General features: G+C 47.0%; 1 protein-coding gene across 3 annotated transcripts in view; it reads left to right on the top strand.

Moving 5' to 3' along the window:
- Positions 1–19,410, top strand: part of DIP2C (disco interacting protein 2 homolog C) — a 250,527-nt gene that overhangs the window by 113,618 nt on the left and 117,499 nt on the right. For all 3 annotated transcript variants that reach the window (XM_055331973.1, XM_055331972.1, XM_055331974.1), the window contains 2 exons: positions 3,134–3,259; positions 13,923–14,132. In XM_055331973.1, coding sequence (XP_055187948.1) covers positions 3,134–3,259; positions 13,923–14,132 — 336 coding nt within the window. The remainder of the gene's footprint in view (positions 1–3,133; positions 3,260–13,922; positions 14,133–19,410) is intronic.

The following is a 19,410-nucleotide window of genomic DNA, read 5'->3' as shown; positions in this document are numbered from 1 at the left end:
GGCAGGAGAGTCAGGTATGTCTTCTCATTTTGAAAATAGTAGTCTCGTGAAGATGTCCTGTGCTGCTCTGTTGGAGACACTGTACAGGGTCCCCCGTTCACCAGAACCCGGCACGTCAGGTGTCTCCTATGTTGTGTGCGTCCCACTGTTGTGCTCGAACCATGCTTGCCTTCCAGGCACCTGCAGGGGCCCTCTGCCTGTGTGGGCAGGGTTTGGTCCCTTTGCTGTAAGGGGCCAGTCTTGGCTGCCTTGAGCCAGACCAGATGCCTCCTCTTAGCCTATTTGTGGGGCTGCTCTCACACCGTACTGCACGGTGCTCTCCTTGTGCTGGCCCAACAGGGCTTTCTTTGGAGGTGGGGCCTCCAGTCCGACCAGGTATCTGCCCCCACTTGACTGTTGAGGGTGGAGTAACTGAAGTCCAGGGCTGTCTCTTTTTGCTGCCCCCTGTGAGGCTTTTGTTGATGGGTGGGCCGGCAGTCAGACCAGAGATGTCTGCCCCCAGCCCCCTGCTTGGGCTGCAGTTGAACCAATATGTGGGTTATCTTCCCCCTCTCCATGGCAGGTGTCACTTTGGTGTGCTGCTGCTCACTGTAGGGTTGCTTGCAGAATGAGATGAGGAAGGCAGTGCTTTGGACAGACTCCTGCCCAGTGGGCAAGTTGGATAGATCTGTGGGATAATGTGGTGGGGGGGCCCCAGGCATTAGACCAGGATGGGAACTGGAGCCACTTCAGAGGGATGCCTACACAGTGGGACAGGCTGGGTGGAATGAGTCTGAAGGAGGACGTGGGGGTGGGGTGTCCTGTTAGCAAAGCTAGGTGGCTGGTGTAGGTGCTGCTTACTGTCAAAAAGCACTGGTAAGGAAAAAATAAAGCAGATCTCCTGAAGGTTAACATTTCTTATCTGGTGCACTGGTAAGGGGAGCCATGGACTCAGGGTCAATAGGTTCAGAACATACACCTGAAAGTAACTGTCCCTATAATATGTAAAGAACTAATATAAATCAGTAACAAAGAGGCAGCTCAAAAGATGGACAAAAACTTTTGACAGGTACTTCATGACAGATGCCATACTCATGTCCACGGAGGGTGCTCAGCTTCAGCCATCGGGTGAATGCAAACCTAAATCCCCAAGGAGATTCCACTTCACAACCACGATGGTGTCTGCTGTGGAAAAGATCGAGCGTACCAAGTGTTGATAAAGATGGGTCAGGCCTGGAATCCCATACATGGCTGGTGGAAATGTGAACTACCATAACCACTTGGCGAGCGGTTGGGTGATTTCTTTAAAATTCGAGCCTGGACTTACCACATGGCCCTGGAATTACATGTTTAGCTATTTAGCAAAAAGGAATGAAAATGTCCACATAAATACGTGGACATGTACGTGAGTCCTCGCTGCCGGTGCTTTGTAGTAGCCCAGAACTGGACATGACATACACATCCATCAACTGGAGGAATAATGACCGAATTACGATGTGTTCATATGTTGTATTAATTCTCATCGGTCAAACCCATGAGGTACTGAACCCAACCGCGCAGCCACACGAATGTGTATATCCGGCAAGTAGCGCTGGTACATAGAATTCTAAGGTCATAATCTGTGTGAGCCTATTTGTGTGGAGGTCAAGAACCAAGCTGGTTATCTGGGGTGGGAATTGATTCGAAGAACACACGGGGGAACTTTGGGTTGATATGTCCTTTGTCTTGGTTGCAGCAATGGTTCTATAGATGGATTTCCAAGTATTAAAATTTGTCAAACGTCCTTAAGGTCGGAGCGTTCCACTGCATGTGTATTTTCCACTCTCTCCCCCGCACCTGTAAATGAATACTGACCTCCACTTAATAGCTTTTCTTTTTACCGTGTCTTTTCACACTTTCAAAAGAAGAGACACCGGCTGCAGTGGCCTGTGGGGGTGGTTGGGTGGCCTCTGTTCTGAAATGCTAAGCCGTTGGCGTGTTCGTAGGAACAGCTAGATCGTGGTGTGCTTGGTGGTAAAGGGTGTGGACTCTGGGGGCGGTGTTCACACCTAGCAACACCACTCACCACGGTAGTAAGTGGGGGGGCTTCATACCTCTGCTTCCTCGTTGTGAAGTACTTGGAGCCCCGCCTCCGTGGGACCGAATGGGAGATGGTGCGGCCGTATCGAGCCTGCCTGCTGCCTCTTGCCTGTCCCTTGCTTCCGCGGCCTTCTTCCCAGCAGCCAGATGGTCCCCACTCACGGGCTCCAGTCCTGGCAGCCCCGCTTCAAATCCCCAGCACTTCCCTGTCAGACTTCACTGGGGCCAGCTCCCTGCCCGGCCTCTGCAGCCCTCGTGCACGTCCTTGTGGCACGTCCTTCCCCAGTCTCTGTCCCCTGCCGGCACCTGCCCGGTCGCCCTCCACACCTGGGAGCTGCGTGCTCTCCATGTCCTGGAAACTCTTGCCAGAAGGGCCATTTGTTCTCGGTAGTCAGACTTCACAGAGTAGTACCCGCCCGGCCTCCCCGTTGCGTGGGCAGCCTGCGATCCTGTTTCGATGCCTGCCCTGTACCGTACCCATTAGCAAGTCGGCTGCACGAGACACAGCCCTTGTCCGCCTGGTTTGCACCGTACCCCCGGCCCTGAGGAGGCTTTTACAAAGTCGGTGTCCAGTAAATATTTGTGGGGTGAATACAGTGGGTTAGTATACTCAAAAGGCCAAACATAGTGACCAGCCCCGGAGGCCCTGGTGAGTATCGGTGGGGATTACTGCCACAGCCTGGAAGTGCCCGAGCCCCCTCAACAGAACACCGAAACGAGTCACGAGGCTTGAGGGGTGTGACCTCTGAGGAAAAACCCACACAGGTCAAGGCCCGCTGGCCTAAGAATAGTCACGCGGCACTTTGCAGCCAGCATGTGATTATTTATACAGATTCTAAGGTTAAAAAAAAAAATTGAAAGTCTAAATGAATTTGAATGTCATTTCCCTGTAGCTTTTAAGCCCGCGGTCTATGCTTCTTTTCCTTCCTTCCCCACCCATCTGTTGGTGACAGTTTCCGTAGGAGGATAAGCTGTTACAAGGACCAGACAGAAAGGAGAAAAAAAAAAAAAAAGAACACAAGGCCTTTGGGATGTTCCTGAACAATGGGGTGATTGAGCTCTCTTTCTGTTTCAGACGTCCACACAGAGGCTGTGCAGGCAGCGCTGGCTAAACATAAAGAAAGGAAGATGGCGGTGCCTATGCCTTCCAAACGCAGGTCCTTGGTTGTGCAGACCTCGATGGATGCCTACACACCTCCAGGTGAGCAGCGGGCCCACTGTCTGCTTCGTAAAGATTAATTCACCGCCTGCCCAGGCAACCCCGGTCTCTACAGCTTTCAAACTAATGGTGCTGTGAGTCAGATTCTGTGAACCAGAAGTCCAGCATGTACGCTCTGCATTAAAGGTGGACGGAAAATTAACATTACATGTGTGTTGACACAAAAATATATTTTAATCTTCTCATTGAGATTCATAAATGATGCAGCCTTTAAGTTCTCACAAAAGTTTACTTAATTCTTCACGTAGCAAAAGGGAAGAGTTTCTGCCTCCATAATTGTAACTGAAGTTGGACTTGTCTTCTGCCTAGATTGGGGTGTGCAGATTCTCAAGTCCTTCGAATGTAACTATGTCATGGGATTGTATTAAGAAACCAAATGAATTGAACAGTTTATGCAGTGACCTCACTTTGGGGTCCTCATACTTTTCCTGTAACGTGGGTAGTATTTTGGTCTGTGGACAAAGTAGCATCTGTCACAGCTGCTTATTCTGTGGTGGTTGAAAGCAGGCAGTGAGTGGCTGTGTGCTAATAAAACTTTATTTACAAAGACCAGCAGAGGGCCGATTTGGTCCACAGGCCTGTCGACAGCCTCAATCTAAACGACTGAAGGTAATAGTCTATTTATATTTTTGCTTTTATTTAACCTTTTTTTTTTTTGCTTTTATTTAACCTTGAATTTTATTTACCTACCTAAGTTCTCTGCTTTACTCTACCCAAATAATGATGATCATTGTTTTTTTATGATCTTCAAAACCCAAGTAAAGCACAAAGTTAAATTATCCAGGTACCTTTAGAAAACATGAAGGATCAGGCCTAAATTATTTAGTGTTTTTCCTGTGAATTGGGTTCCAACATTATTTATGCTGTTGTGACCACTCTGCCTTTCTCTGGACCTAAGTTACCTGCCGTGGTAAGAACAAATGAACGTATACGACACTTTTTTTTTTTTTTTTTTAGTATTTTGAGGTTTAGTCCTGAGTGTGTGCGAGCAGTGAGAGTACGAGAACCTCATGCTTCAACTCCGAGATGCGCACAACACAGTGATTCAGCAATTACACACATCACTCAGTGCCCTGCGTGGTATGTGTGGTCACTGGTCAGCAGACGCAGCTGGGGCAGTGCTGCCCACTGTGCTCCCCATGCTACACTGTGCATCCTTGGACCTGTTTCATAGCTGGAAGTTTGTACTGCTCAGTCCTCCTCACCTGCTCTGTCCCCCACCAGCCTCCCCTCTGGTCACCACCAGTTTGTCCTCCATATTTGAGTCTCTTTCTGGTTTCTGTTTATTCATGTGTTTTGTTTTCTAGATTCCATATGTGAGTGAAAACATACACTTTTTGTCTTTCTCTGACTTATTTCACTCTGCATAATGACCTCAGGGTCCCTCCACATCATTGCAAATGGCAAGATTTCTTTCTTTCTATGGCTAATATTCCATTGTATGTGTTTACCATCTCTTCTTTATCCATCTATTTGTCCAAGGACATTGGGGCTGCTCCCATATCTTGCTTATTGTAAATAATGCTACAAAAAGTATAGGGGTGCATCTTTTTGAATTAGTGTTTTCATTTTATTCTGATAAATAACTAGAAGCAGGATTGCTAGATCGTAGGTTAGCTCTATTTTTAACTTTTTGAGGAACCTCCATACTGTTTTCCAGAAGGGATGCACCAGTTTGCATTCACCAACAGTATGTGAGGGTTCATTCCCCTTTCTCTGCATCCACACCAACATTTGTTATTTATTTTTGATACTCCTCATTCTGAGATGTGAGTTGATAGCTGATTTTGATTTGTATTTGCCTGATGATGAGTGAAGTTAAGTATCTTCTTACGTGTCTGTTGGCCGTCTGGGTGTCTTCTCTGGAAAATGTGTAATCAGGTCCTCTGCCCATTTTTTTAATCAGTTTAGATTTTTTTATTTTTTAAATGTTTTTGGTCTCGAGTTGTACAAGTTCTTTATACATTTTTTTTAAAGATTTTATTTATTTATTCATGGGAGACAGAGAGAGAGAGAGAGAGAGAGAGGCTGAGACACAGGCAGAGGGAGAAGCGGGCCTCGTGCAAGGAGCCCGATGTGGGGCTCGATCCCAGGAGTCCAGGATCACACCTTGGGCTGAAGGTGGTGCTAAACCGCTGAGCCACCCAGGGAGCCCCTCTTTATACATTTTGGATACTAACCTGCTTATTAGATACATGATTCTCAAATGTCTTCTTCCATCCAGTGGGTTACCTTTTTGTTTTGTTGATGGATCTTCCACTGTGCAAAGCTTTCAGTTTGACAGTCATGTGTTGTGCTTCCCTTGTGTGAGGAGACTGGTCCAAAAAATATTGCTAAGGCCTGTATCCAAGTGTCTACTGGCTGCTTTTTTGGACTTTTATGGCTTCAGTGTCATTTTTAGATCTGTAATCCATTTTGAGTTTATTTTTGTGTGTGATGTATGCATTCTTCTGCATGTGGCTGTCCAGTTTTCCCAACACCATTTGTGGAAGAGACTTTTTGCCATTGCATAATCTTGCTTCATTTATCATAGATTAATTGGACCATATAACCAGGGGTTTATATCTGTACTGTCTACTGTTAATGTGGTGAAAAGTTTTATTTTCTATGTTTTTGTAACAAACAGAATGGACTTACAAAGATAACAAACCCACTTAAACCAAGTGTTTGGAACTAGACACCATTCAAGGAGATAGTCATTTTTCTGAGCTACCTTTTTTTATGAAAAATGATGAGTTTAAAATGCATTTCATTGCAGGAAGCAATGAAATTATTCATGTATGTGCTTTTTCACATGTTGAATCCATCCTCAGAGATGTTATTTTGTTTTTTGTTTCATGATGAAACACAAAACTGTAGAAAATCAAACAATGTATAGATATCTTTGCAAAATATAAAAGAACATTATTGGAAATGCTATTTTTGATTAAATGTTTGCATTTTATTATTTGATTATAAATCAAATCTTGTATGCCATATAATACACTTTGTACACCGTCATGCAAGAGTCCTGGTGGTAATATCATATGGGATAGTTTTGTACAATCAAATGCCAGCACCATCATCATAAAAATTTTTATTCACAACCTATTTTGTGTGTAGTAGTTGTTTACATATTTATAACCATACTTGTTTGAATGAAATCTTAGGGCTAAGCTTCATTGTCTCTCATTCTGTTTTTCTTGGTTGTTGATAACATTTGTTGGAATTCATCTCGTGTCCACAGCTCTTCAGAGCATATTCCTAAAGTATTTACTTTCTGTGTGAAATGACTAGTCACTGACGAGTATCAGAGTCTCTGGAAAAGATCTACTTAGGATTGTTACACTGTCACTCTTTTATAGGAGAAGCTTTCCTTTAGTTTTTACATACAAAAATATAAAAAGGATTTGCCAAGCACTTCTGCTTCTAACCATAGTGGAATAACTGGCACTAGACTAACCCATGCACTTATAAGCAACTATAAAACTGTCCCAAACAAATGGAACAGCTGTTTTAGGCCGTGGACCTCCAGCGGTGACAGACTAACCTGACATGACAGCAGGACAACTTATGAGGTGAGCCCCGTAGTTCCCAGTTTTCTGCCTGGAATAAATGTTTAGACCATGGCCTAGGGATTGAGATCTGAGTGAGGCTGGTCATTCTGCTCCGTTGCAGAGGCAGAGATCTGAGTTCAGGCAGATGAAAGGTGTAGAACTTTCCACAGATCCACACTAGCAAAGAATAACTCCAAGTCTGTTGGCGTCAAGATGATCAACCAGTAATTGAACTGCTTGCTAAAATAAGAAGCACACAGATTTAGAGGAGGGTTATAGAAACCACATGCCATCCACAATGCCTACTACTCTGTAAACAATAACTAGATATGAAGAGATGCAGGAAATACAGTCTGGGGCCACAGAAAAAGGAGTTAATGTAAAATGAACATAAGATGGTCTCCATTGTGCTCCACTAACCCCATGTGGCTGGCCTCAACTGAATTTGCTTTAAGTGTGACATTCACACCAGATTTTGAAGAGTTCATATGAAAAAAAAATCACAGGAAGGTTATTTCATTTTCATATTTATTATTTACTGAAACAATAATATTTTTAATATTTTGAGTTAATTAGTATTTTTAAAATTAATTGTATCTATTCATATATTATTTAACGTGGCTACTAGAAAGTTGAAAACTATAAGACTCATATTTCTGCTGGAGAGCTCTGGTGTAGGTGTTTTAAACAGCAGAAGATGGAGTTTTTAAACCTGTGTTTATAAATATTTATTCAGGGAATCAAATAAAAATAGACTAAAGAACTAAAGGAAAATGTTGCCTTAATATTTGAGCTGAGCAGAGAAAAGAAATTTCACTCAGGTGGAATTTCACTGGATTGGTTGTAACATCAGATTGGAGAGGGAAGATGGAGTCTGTATGCTTGAAAGGAGATGAAGAGAAACTGAGGAACAGGGAGACACAATTAAAGAAAAGTTAATAGAAGAACCTTAAGTATCTATGGTACAATGTTAACCTACTTTGAATTGGAATCCAAGATGGAGTGAGAAGAGGGCAGAAAACCTGTTTGAGGAAATAAGAGTCAAGAACTGCTCTGACTGATGTAAAATGCTACCTTATAGATCCCAGAAGTTCAGTGAATCCAAAGCAGGAGGAGTATAAAAAAAAAAATTACACCTAAGTTGGCAATAGTCAAAGTGCTGAAATCCAAAGATTAAGACAAAATCTTGAAAGTCATCAGAGGAAAACGTGTTACATACAAGACAACATCATATGAATGATGAATGACTTACATGAAGACACTATGGAGACCAGAAGGCGATAGGAAGACATATTTAAAGTCCTAATAGAGAGACGCCTGGGTGGCTCAGTGGTTGAGCATCTGCCTTCTGCTCAGGGCGTGATCCTGGGGCTCCGGGATCAAGTCCCACATCGGGCTCCCTGCATGGAGCCTGCTTCTCCCTCTGCCTGTCTCTGCCCCTCTCTCTGTGTCTCTCATGAATAAAAATAAATAAATTCTAAAAAAAAACCTGTCAGCTCATATTCAGAGAAAATATCCTTAATAAATAAGGGTGTAATGAAGACATAATGAGATACACAAAAACTGAGGGAATGTGGTGCCAGCAGAACTGCACTGCAAGCGTGCTGATGGATGTCATTTAGGCTGATGGGAAATGATACTAGATGAAAAATGTAATCTGTAAAAAGGAAAAAAGAGCACTAGAAACAGTAAATAGTTGGGTAAACATGGAGTACTATGTTTTCCTGTTGTAATGTGCTTTAAAACACCTGTACATAGGACGAAAATGGGTGAATGGGATATACTGTTGTGTGGCTATTACTTTTATGAAGTAGGAAGTAGGGTGTGAACAGTAGAAAATGAGTAGTGTCAGGTGTGTTTTGAGTGGAGGTGAAAGAGAAAGTTTATAGTGTCAAACTTGAAGAGCAGCAAATGGTTAGAATATTGACCCCATATGGGTCTGTTAAGGATGCATAAGCTGTACCTCAACCACTAAAAAATAAGTATAGATAAGAATTTAATAGAATACATAAAATGAAACTCAAAAAATATGGCTAGTAGAAGACAGGAAAAAATAACAGATGGAAAAAATAGAAATGTATGGAAAACAAATAGCAAAATATTAGATTTTAGCCCACTCATATTCTTGATTATAATAATTGTAAACTTGTAAATGGACCAAACACTGAATTAAAAGTTTGAAATTGTGAGACTGGGTAAATAAAAAAAGAAGATACATCTTGTATTGTCTATAAGAGACACAGCCATATTTTTTTTAAAGTAATAAACTCTTCCCCCATGTGGGGCTCGAGGTCACAACCCCAAGATCAAGAGTCACAGACTGTACTGACTGAGCCAACCAGGACACATTTAAATAAGTGAGGATAATTAAGAATACAAGGTTGAAAAAATATACAATGCAAACATTAAATGTTTGCATACAAGTCTTTCTTAATATCAGACAAAATAGACAGGAAGACAAAGGTAGTACAACATATAAAGAGGGATCTTGCATAATGGAAAGTGAAGAGTTCATTAGGAAGACAGAAAATGAATATATACCTAAAAAGCATTATAATTTATAAATAATGAGGGGAAAATGGTAAAATCAAGAATAATAGAGTTTAAAAAAAACTTTTCTTAAATAATTTGTCAAAACAACACTGTCATCCAACGTGATGCAGCTGATGATGACAGCACGTTATCCTCAGCTCCTGCAGAACACACATTCATCTTTCATGCATTTCTTGAGGTGTAATTTACATTTTATAAAACTAATGTATTATAAATGTGTAACTCAGTGATTTTTAATAAATGTATAGATTATGCAGCCATTGCCACAGTCTAGTTTTAGAAATTTCCATCACCCTGGAAGTTTCCTTGTGCCCATTTGCAGTTAATTCCCATTCGCACATTCAGCCATAGGCAGTCACTGATGTAGTTTATATGCTTCTATGAGTATCCTAGACATTTTGTAAATAAAACTAGAATATATGCTCTTTTGCATCATCTTTAGCATATTTTTGAGCATCCTTCACATTGTAGCATGCATTGATTAAATCCTTCTTGTTGCTGAATTGTATCCTATTAGACATACCACATTTTGTTTATCTGTTCACCAGTTGGTATATATTTAGCTTGTTTCCAGTTTTTGGCTATTATGAATAAGGCTGCGATGCACGTTAATCACGTATGTTTGTGTATATATATATATCATTTATCTTGAGTAGATTCTTAGGAGTTGAATTAATGAATCTATGGTTAGTTTATACTTAACTTTTAGGGAACTGCCAGATTGTTTCCATATGGCTGCCACCATTTTACATTCCCACTAACACCATATGAGGATTAGTTTCTCAACATCCATACCAACACAGTGTTGTCTGGATCTTTCATTGTAGCTATTCTAGTGGATATGAAATATTATCTCATTGTGGTTTTATTTTTTTTAAGATTTTATTTATTCATGAGAGAGACAGAGAGGCAGAGACACAGGCAGACACTCAACCGCTGAGCCACTTAGGTGTCCCTCATTGTGATTTTAATTTGCAATTTCAAATGGGCATATTTGCTGTTTGTATATATTCATTGGTTAAACCTCCTCACACTTTTTCCCATTTTTTAGATGAGTTGTCTGTCTTCTCACTAAATTTTTTTAATATAATCTAAATACAAGTCCTTTGCCAGATAACAACTTACAAACTATTTTTGCATTCTTCTAATTGTGTAGTATCTGTATATATATTTTTAAAGATTTTATTTATTTATTCATGAGAGACACACACACACACACACACACACAGAGAGGCAGAGACACAGGTAGAGGGAGAAGCAGGCTCCATGCAGGGAGCCCGACACGGGATCGATCCCGGGACCCCAGGATCACGCCCCGGGCTGAAGGTGGCGCTATGCGCCCCCCAGGCTGCCCATGTATAGGTATTTTGTATCTTGTATCCTGTGACCTTCCTGAACTCATTTATTAATTCAAAAATTATTTAGTGTGTTCCTTGGGATTTTCTACATATAAGATCGTGTTGTCTGGGACTAAAGATGGTTTTAATGTTTCCTTTCCAATCTGGATGCTTTTTTGTTGTATTTTATGGGCTGGAGCTTTGCAGATAATATCAAATCAAAGTGGTAAGAGGAGATACCCTTGCTGTAGTCTTGATCTTAGGGGAAATGTGTTCAGTCTTAACATTAAATACAGTGTGAGCTGTGGGTTTTCACGGATGCCCTATGTTAGGTTGAGGAAGTTCAATTCTTGCATTGTTGAGAGGGTTTATCATAGAGTTAGTGTTAGATTCTGTGAAATACTTTTTCTGTGACTTTCAAGGTTAACTTAGGGCTTTTCTCCCTTTATTCTGCTAATATGGTGTATAACATTAATTCCCTTTTGAATGTCACCACTTGGTGCTGCTGCAGACTACCCATTTTATAGGTTGCTCGATTCTGTTTGGTAATACTTTTTGAGGTTTTTTGTGTCTATATCATGAGGGATATTTTTCTGTGGCTTTCTTGTGAAAAAATGGGATGGGGATGAAAGATTGACAGTAAGGCATGAGAACACTTGTTGAGGAGATGGTAATATTTGGATGGATATATGGGTAAATGTGTTCCTTAAAAATCCTAAGTCTGAGGACTCGAACGTTTTTCCCAACAAGGTACAGAGGGCCAGTCATGCATGAAAAGCTGCCTTGCATCAGTGATCACTATGGAAACACAAATCAAAACTACAATGAGATACAATCTCACACCCACTAGGATGGCTACTGATAAAGAACCAGAAAATTAAAAGTGATGGTAAGAACATGGAGAAATTTGGACCTTTGTGTGCTATTGGTGGGAGTGTAAGAAGGTGCCTTCTCTGTGGTGAACAGAATGGCAGTTTCTTAAAAAATTAAAGATAAGATCACTAATGACCCAGCAATTCCACATCTGGGTCTATGGCCAAAAGAACTAAAGGCAGGGTCTTGAGATCATTGCACACCCATAGTGAGGGGAGCGTTATTGTAGCCAAGACACAGAAGCAGCCCCGTGTCCACCCATAGATGAACGTGTAAGCAGAATGTAGTATATACATGAAACAGCACATAATTTACCCTTAAAAGGGCAGGGAATTCTGCAACACACCTTCACACGGATGAATCCCGAGGATGTTGTACTGAGTTCAATAGCCACACGCAGAAGGACACGTACTGTGTGACCCACCTGTATGAGGTACTTGGAGTGGCCCAAGTCACACGGGGAGAGCAGAGCGGCCGTGTCCAGGGCCGTGGGAGGGAAGAGTGAGGGCTGCTGCTTAGTGGAGACAGAGTTTCAGATTCGCAGGATGAAGAGAACTCTTGAGGTCAGTGCTAGGGACGATTACACAGATAGTGTAGTGGATACTGAACTTCGTAAAGCTGGTTAAGATGGTAAATTTTAGGTTGTCTTTTATCACGATCAAAAAAATTGAAAGGAACAAACTATAGAAATGATCCCTGAAAGTAATAGCCAAATTGTGGAAGGAGCCTCGGTGTCCATCGACAGATGAATGGATAAAGAAGCTGTGGTCTATGTATACAATGGAATATTCCTCAGCCATTAGACATGACAAATACCCACCATTTGCTTCGACGTGGAGGGAACTGGAGGGTATGATGCTGAGTGAAATGAGTCAATCGGAGAAGGACAAACATTATATGTTCTCATTCATTTGGGGAATATAAATAATAGTGAAAGGGAATAAAAGGGAAGGGAGAAGAAATGAGTAGGAAATATCAGAAAGGGAGACAGAACACGAGAGACTCCTAACTCTGGGAAACGAACTAGGGGTGGTGGAAGGGGAGGAGGGCGGGGTGTGGGGGTGACTGGGTGACGGGCACTGAGGGGGGCACTTGACGGGATGAGCACTGGGTGTTATTCTGTATGTTGGCAAATTGAACACCAATAAAAAGTAAATTTATTATTAAATTGAAAGGAGTCTTAGGTCTGAATACAAAAAAAGTATCAATTTTCTTTCTCTGTAAACTGTAATCCCGCTATTTTACAAGACGGGGCAGATGGAGAGAATTTGTCAGGCTCCTACTATTAGTGCTGCTTTTCTAACAGATTCCTAAAGACTTTCAAAAATCTTCCAGACAGTGTAGATCATGTCACAGTGTTAACAAGATGTGAGTGTAAATACCCTTTGCAAATACTGTTATGTTGGAAAAGAAAAAATCCTCTGTCTTGATTTAGAACAAATTGTCACTTCTCTCGTTCTCATTCGGTGTTCTTGAGCTACTCACAGTCTTTTATCCCCACCCCCCACCCCCGGTATCTCACGTACTTTACAGCAGTGGGACCTGGAATTCACTCGTACGGTGGCGTTTAAGTAACAGGCACACCAGTACTTAATTCTTGAAAATGTCTCTGCTAGGTGAAATCTTAAAAAATGAAAATAGTGCCATTAATTTTAACCAAAAAAGTACGTGTCTTCTCTCAATCCAAGATGCACAGTTTTCCTAGAAAGAAAAAGAAGTGAAAAAATTTTACTAGATTGCTAAATACATTTAGTTTGCTCTTAATACATACCGTGATGACACATGTCCTCACCAAAGGACGAAGCAAAGTCCTGAGCACGTAGGTTGCTGGGAAAGAGACGAGAGTCCTTCCAACTTCTACACCGTTGTCTTTGCGCGGAGACCCTACTCTTCGAGGAGGCATGTGGTTATCTTCTCTCACACGGAGTTTAAATTTATAGCTCAGAGAACCCCCTCAGGTCCACACAAGGGCACAGACATGCTTTGAAACACGTGAAAGCCCAACACCTCTGAGAACGTGCCGTCCCCATCCTTCCTGCTTGGTACATGCATGCCTAGAAATGCCTGGCTTCTTCCCAAACTGTTGAGTGGAGTAAATTGGTGAGTATGTCTGCCTGAGATCATAATGTCAAAGAACAAAACACAATGTTTTAAGCATATTTATTTAAGGTGTTTGGATGAAAAGTTCATTATACTAAAAAATAATTCATAATCTGAGATGTGGCGTAAATTCTCAGGAGTGTTCAAAGAAGCAAAGGCTGTCGGACGGGGTGGGGAGGGTGTGCTTGCGACATGTGAGCTGAGCGTGTCTGCTATGATGCATCATGGGTCTGCTCTCTCTCACAGATACCTCTTCTGGCTCGGAAGATGAAGGCTCGGTGCAGGGTGACTCCCAGGGCACCCCCACATCCAGCCAGGGCAGCATCAACATGGAGCACTGGATCAGCCAGGCCATCCACGGCTCCACCACCTCCACAACCTCTTCCTCGTCCACCCAAAGTGGGGGGAGCGGCGCCGCCCACAGGCTGGCCGACGTCATGGCCCAGACGCACATAGGTGAGTGCCTGGCTCTCACGGGTAAGCAGGGGGCCCTGAGAGCCCCGCTCTTGGCGTCGGCGCATTCCCCTGGGCGCTCGGCCCCAGCTCCGTGCATGGGACGGCACAGGGCCCAGCTCCGACTCTTGGGGTGCTTGGCCGCGTTGGTGGTGCCACGTGGTGAACCCCTGGGTTTGGCTCCGTGCACCATGCCCGGCGTCTCTGGCGGCCCGAGTGTTCGGAGCTTTCTGCTCCTAAAGGACTGTGTTCTCGTTCGTTAGGGAGACTTGGAACCAGGTCTCTACATGTTCTCTCCTCACGCTAAATACGCCTCTGCGTGGCATTTTAATAATGCTGATAAACAGGGCAGGGAATTTTTAAGTGAGTTTGCTGTTACCGTGATGTCATTTGAGGACGCGGGGGCGTCACTCACTTCTGCTTTAGACTGCTTTCTGCCGTAGGTATTTAAGGTTCTTGGCTGGTTCACGTCACGTCGTACGTGGCTCCTGTGATGAGTAAGACCCTCTCTGTCGGAACAAGCACACACTTAGGAAGCATTGCCTGCGGTGTTTGAAAATAGCGTGAAAAGGAGATTCCGTGCGAATGGTTAGAGTGGAAGAGCGCGCGTCGCGTGAGCCGTGGTGCTGGCCGAACTGCCGGCAAATGAGGTGCATGTGTTTCTGCCTCCGCTTGAGCCTGACGCTCACTGCATGCGGCGAGTCCGTGTTGCTTTGGAAGGGACGGCGTGGCGTCCGGATCTCTTCTCACCCATTTTCAGCGATGGATTAATTAAGAGTTTTGAATTTCCCAGTAAAAGTCTTCCAGAGAGCGGCTGACCTGCTCTGGGGGTGGTGCCAGGGTAGTTCCGGGCGCTCCTGTTCAAGCAGCGACTGCACAGGTGCCGCCGGCCCAGGTGCCGTGCTTGACGCACGTCCTTCTTGCCACATCAAACCTCATGTCTGCAGAAACCCCAAATTTAGAAAACAGGTAAAGTAGTGAACGAAGTACTGTACAAACACCTGAGAGTCACGAGTGCGGATTTCTAGATCTTTAGGCACCTGTCAGAGTTCAAAAAAACTCAAACCGCTTTTTTAGGACTTTGCCTCAAGAGCACTCCCTCCAATGAGGTTGAAGTTAAATGTGTCAGTTTTGACTTCGCCAATAGAAACATCAGAGGTAAGCTCTTTGTTCTGCAGAAAGTCAGGCCGCTTGTCGGAGAGCGCGTCTGGTCTCGGTCCCCACACGCATGGCCACTGGCGTCTTCAGAAGCCACTTTGTCCTGCTTCGGTTTTAGTGGGGGGGGGGAAGGAACAACGGTTTCTTTCCTTTGTGCTGTCGGAGTGGTGGTGAGTAAAAAGGAGGAGAGAGGAAAATTCTTCCTTTTTGCACGGTGACAGGCCATGCCAAGTGGCATGATTGAGCTCAGTTTCACACCCGTGACAGCAATGCTGCTTCATGAGCCACTGGCAGCGTCTCTGTGAAATCAGAGTTAAGTTAAAACTGACAGGTGTGTGACCGTGCAGTAGAGCAGGCTTTTCTTGCATGTGTTTTGGAGCCTCGGTGGCGTCCATGCGTGTCGCCCATCCCCTGCGTGGCTGGTCGGGCACAGGGCCCCCACCTCTGCCGCTGACTCCGGCCTGGGCCGCCCAGCCGTCCAGTTGCGCTGACTTTAAGGAAGTATCAGAATCTTCCCAAGAGCAACATGTCATTTTGGACAAATTAATCACTGCCCTTGGTTCTCCCTCATGACGTTTCGTGTGGAAACCTAGAGGAAATTACAGCCTGGAGAATTAAATTTATCCAGACTATAAAAGGTCGCATGACTCATGTCTGCTGTCTCAGTGCCGCCTGAACAAGCGTCAGTGAGCGACGCTGCAGTCATTCCTCACTGGACACAAGGGCACGTTCCTAGAATATCTAGAAACTTTCTATAAATACGAAAAATCCTGAAAGAAAGCAGTGGAAGATCCAATAAAACAAGGAATAAAGGAGAATGACAGTTTCTGTGGAAAGAGATGATGTCACAGAACTGGCAACATTTGAGCTTTTGTTGAGACCATCCGAAGTCTTGGGTACAGAAGTGGGTGGGCATGTGCACACGTATGAGGGAGCACGTGAGCGTGTGAGGGAGCACGTGAGTGAGGGAGCGCATGTGAGCGTGAGGGAGCGCGTGTGAGGCATCGTGTATGAGCATGTGAATGTGTGAGGGAGCATGTGAGCATATGTGGGAGCGTGTGGGAGCTTGTGAGGGAGCGTGTGCAGCGTGGGAGGGAGCGCGTGGAGCATGTGTGAGGAAGCATGGGGAGCGTGTGCGTGAGGGAGTGTGGAGTGTCTGTGGGAGGGAGCGTGAGTGTGTGGGAGGGTGCACGTGGGGCGTGTGAGTGGGAGGGAGCGCGTGAGGGAGTGTGTGAGCGTGTGTGGGAGGGAGCGCGTGGGGCGTGTGTGTGGGAGGGGGCATGTGAGCGTGTGTGAGGGAGCACGGGGAGCACATGAGCGTGGGAGGGTGCGCGTGGTGGCGCCCAGAGCCACCCCGCCGCCTGACCGCTCAGGCCGAGGTACCGCCGGGGCCGGGGATGGCGCTGCTCCGCTCGGTAGTGAAGCCCGGGGTCGCAGACCGCAGAGGACAAGGAGAATCGGCTGCAGCAGCGCGGCTGTCGGACAGTCCGCGGCGCAAAAGCCCCGTTGCTGTGGGTTTCCGGGGGACTCCCTCCGTGGGGCCCACGCGCACCCTGTGGTCAGGCTAGCTCCGCGTTCGGGGAGGGCCCTTCAGGCCACATCTTCCTTAGGCCCAGCTCACCGTTCTCGCGGGGTGTGTGGCCCTTAGACACGAGGCCCCCGACCCCTCCCGTCCTGAGGTGTCACCGGTTGAGCCCCATGGGCCGTCACCCCCACACGACAGGCAGGATGCCATCCCTTTGCTGCAGGCCCTTGTTCCAGCGAGAACCAGAATGTTCGCGAACATATCCAGATTGTTCCTGGGACGTGTTCATGCAGAACCTTGTGCGTGTAACATGCTGGAGGCACGTGGAAAAGAGGGTTAGATTCCGGCGCCCTGTGTCAGCGTCACCCCAGTAGGAAGCCAGCGGACGGCTCTAGACTCGAGGCTCATTTGTGGAAAGCATGGCAGGAAAAGGCATCGGTTACCACCTGGAAGTGGAGCTCTGGGCGGACGCCTCCCAGGCAGGGGGCTGAGCATGAACCTAGGTCATGGGCTTACACTCCGCCTGTGCGTCCAGCGGATGGACTGATGCTGGAGCCTCCGTCTCGCTTTCTAGCCCTGGGTCCCCGGGTGAGGCCCCAGGTCAGGTCTGTCCCCGGGTCAGGTCTGGTCCCCACGTGAGGTCTGGGTCCCTGGGTCGAGTGTCCAGGTCCCCGGGTCGGTCAGGGTCCCCCAGATCAGGTGTCCGGGTCCCCGGGTCATATCAGGGTTCCCGGATCAAGTGTTTGGGTCCCCGGGTCAGGTCAGGGTCCCCAGGTGAGGTCAGGGTCCCCAGGTGTGAGGTCTGCATCCCTGGGTCAGGTATCAGGGTCCCTGGGTCAGATCAGGGTCCCCGGGTCAGGTGTCTGGGTCCCTGGGTCAGGTGTCTGGGTCCCCGGGTCAGGTCTGCATCCCTGGATCAGGTGTCTGGGTCCTGGGTCAGGTCAGGGTCCCCGGGTCAGGTGTCTGGGTCCCCAGGTCAGTTCCGGGTCAGGGGTCCTTGGGTCAGGTCTGGGTGCCTGGGTCAGGTCAGGTCAGGATCCCCGGGTCACGTGTCTGGGTCTCCGGTCAGGGCTGGGTGCCCGGGTCAGGTCAGGGTCCCCGGGTCAGGTGTCTGGGTCCCCGGGTCAGGTCAGGGTCCCCAGGTGTGAGGTCTGCATCCCCGGGTCAGGTGTCAGGGTCCCCGGGTCAGGTCAGGGTCCCCAGGTGAGGTCTGCATCCCCGGGTCCGGTGTCAGGGTCCCCGGGTCAGTTCAGGGTCCAGGGTCAGGTGTCTGGGTCTCCAGGTCAGGGCTGGGTGCCTGGGTCAGGTCAGGGTCCCCGGGTAGGTCAGGGTCCCCAGGTGAGGTCTGCATGCCCGGGTCAGGTGTCAGGGTCCCTGGACCAGGTAGGGTCCCCGGGTCAGGCCAGTGTCCCCAGGTGAGGTCTGCATCCCCGGGTCAGGTGTCAGGGTCCCCAGGCCAGGTCTGGGTCCCCAGGTGAGGCTGAGGCCCTGGGTGAGGCCCGGGTCCCCCTCCGCTGACAGTGTGTCTGGGATGCCGTCACCTCAGGGTCGCGTCCATGGGGGATGCATCGCTCTTGGCAGAGGTCGTAGGGTAGCTGCTGTTTGCAGAGAGATTTAGGACTCGTGAGGGACCGTGGTGTGCGGTGTCACCGTGCCCACCAGCTGATGCTGTAGGGTCTCCTTGTCTCTGCTGCGAGGCGGGTGAACGTAAACACAGCTGACAGCTGCAGATCCTCGGGGGCACGAACACGGCACTGCCCTTCGGTCCATCTGCTGGGGGCCTGCTCTGACCACCCATGTTCCTGGGGGCCGTGCTCATCCTTCCCCGCGGGGCTGGGCCTTGGGAGGCCCCCCCAGCTCGGGTGTCCCCAAGGGCTCAGGCCTCCCCTCCCGCCTGTCCGCTGGGGGCCCCTGACCTGCTCCATCTCCCCACGTGTTGCTGACTTCATGCACTCGCACGATTTTCACGGCCACCTGCTCTTCACGAACACGTGGATCTGCGATTCCCGCCCTCGAATCCATCACGGCCCCCCAGAGCCCTCCTGACCTGCATGCCGGTGCCCCAGGCCAGCATGTCAGAGAGGCTGTCCCGCAGGAGCATTGAGGCTCCCGTGTGTCCACGCCCGTGTGCTGCAAGACCGCCGCCTCTGGTGACTGCGCCCCGGCGCCTGCCCGGCCTTACCCCTCCCGTCCTTCCCTAATGCCGTTCCAGGTGAGCCCTGTTGCTCCTTCGGTGCCATTAGGACGCAGGTCGACTTCCGTGTCTTCTCAGAAACGTTCTTGGGATTTTCAGCTCTCAAAACTTCATTGGTTTTTATTCTTAGAATCAAAGGAGTGATTTTTGGACAGAGAAGCGTCTGAGCCTGTCCTCCTCAGAGCGCCTCCTGCCGCAGGAGCACGGGCCGGCTGTGCACTCACGCCCGTGCGCACTGGAGACGTGCACCTGTTCACTGCCGTTGGCAGCACTTATGTACATTCAAGTCAGGAAGTTGTAACCGAGTTGTTTACACCTTTCTAGCCAGGAGTGTCACAGGTTCGTTCTCGGAGCTCCTGGCACGTTCTCCACATCCGGGGAAAACAGGTGCAAGGAAACCCAAA

Source organism: Nyctereutes procyonoides, unplaced genomic scaffold (assembly GCF_905146905.1).
Source record: "Nyctereutes procyonoides isolate TBG_1078 unplaced genomic scaffold, NYPRO_anot_genome, whole genome shotgun sequence".
Classification (NCBI taxonomy): Eukaryota; Metazoa; Chordata; class Mammalia; order Carnivora; family Canidae; genus Nyctereutes; species Nyctereutes procyonoides.
Note: the sequence above shows the minus strand (reverse complement) of the source record. Positions and strands in the feature narration are given on the sequence as shown.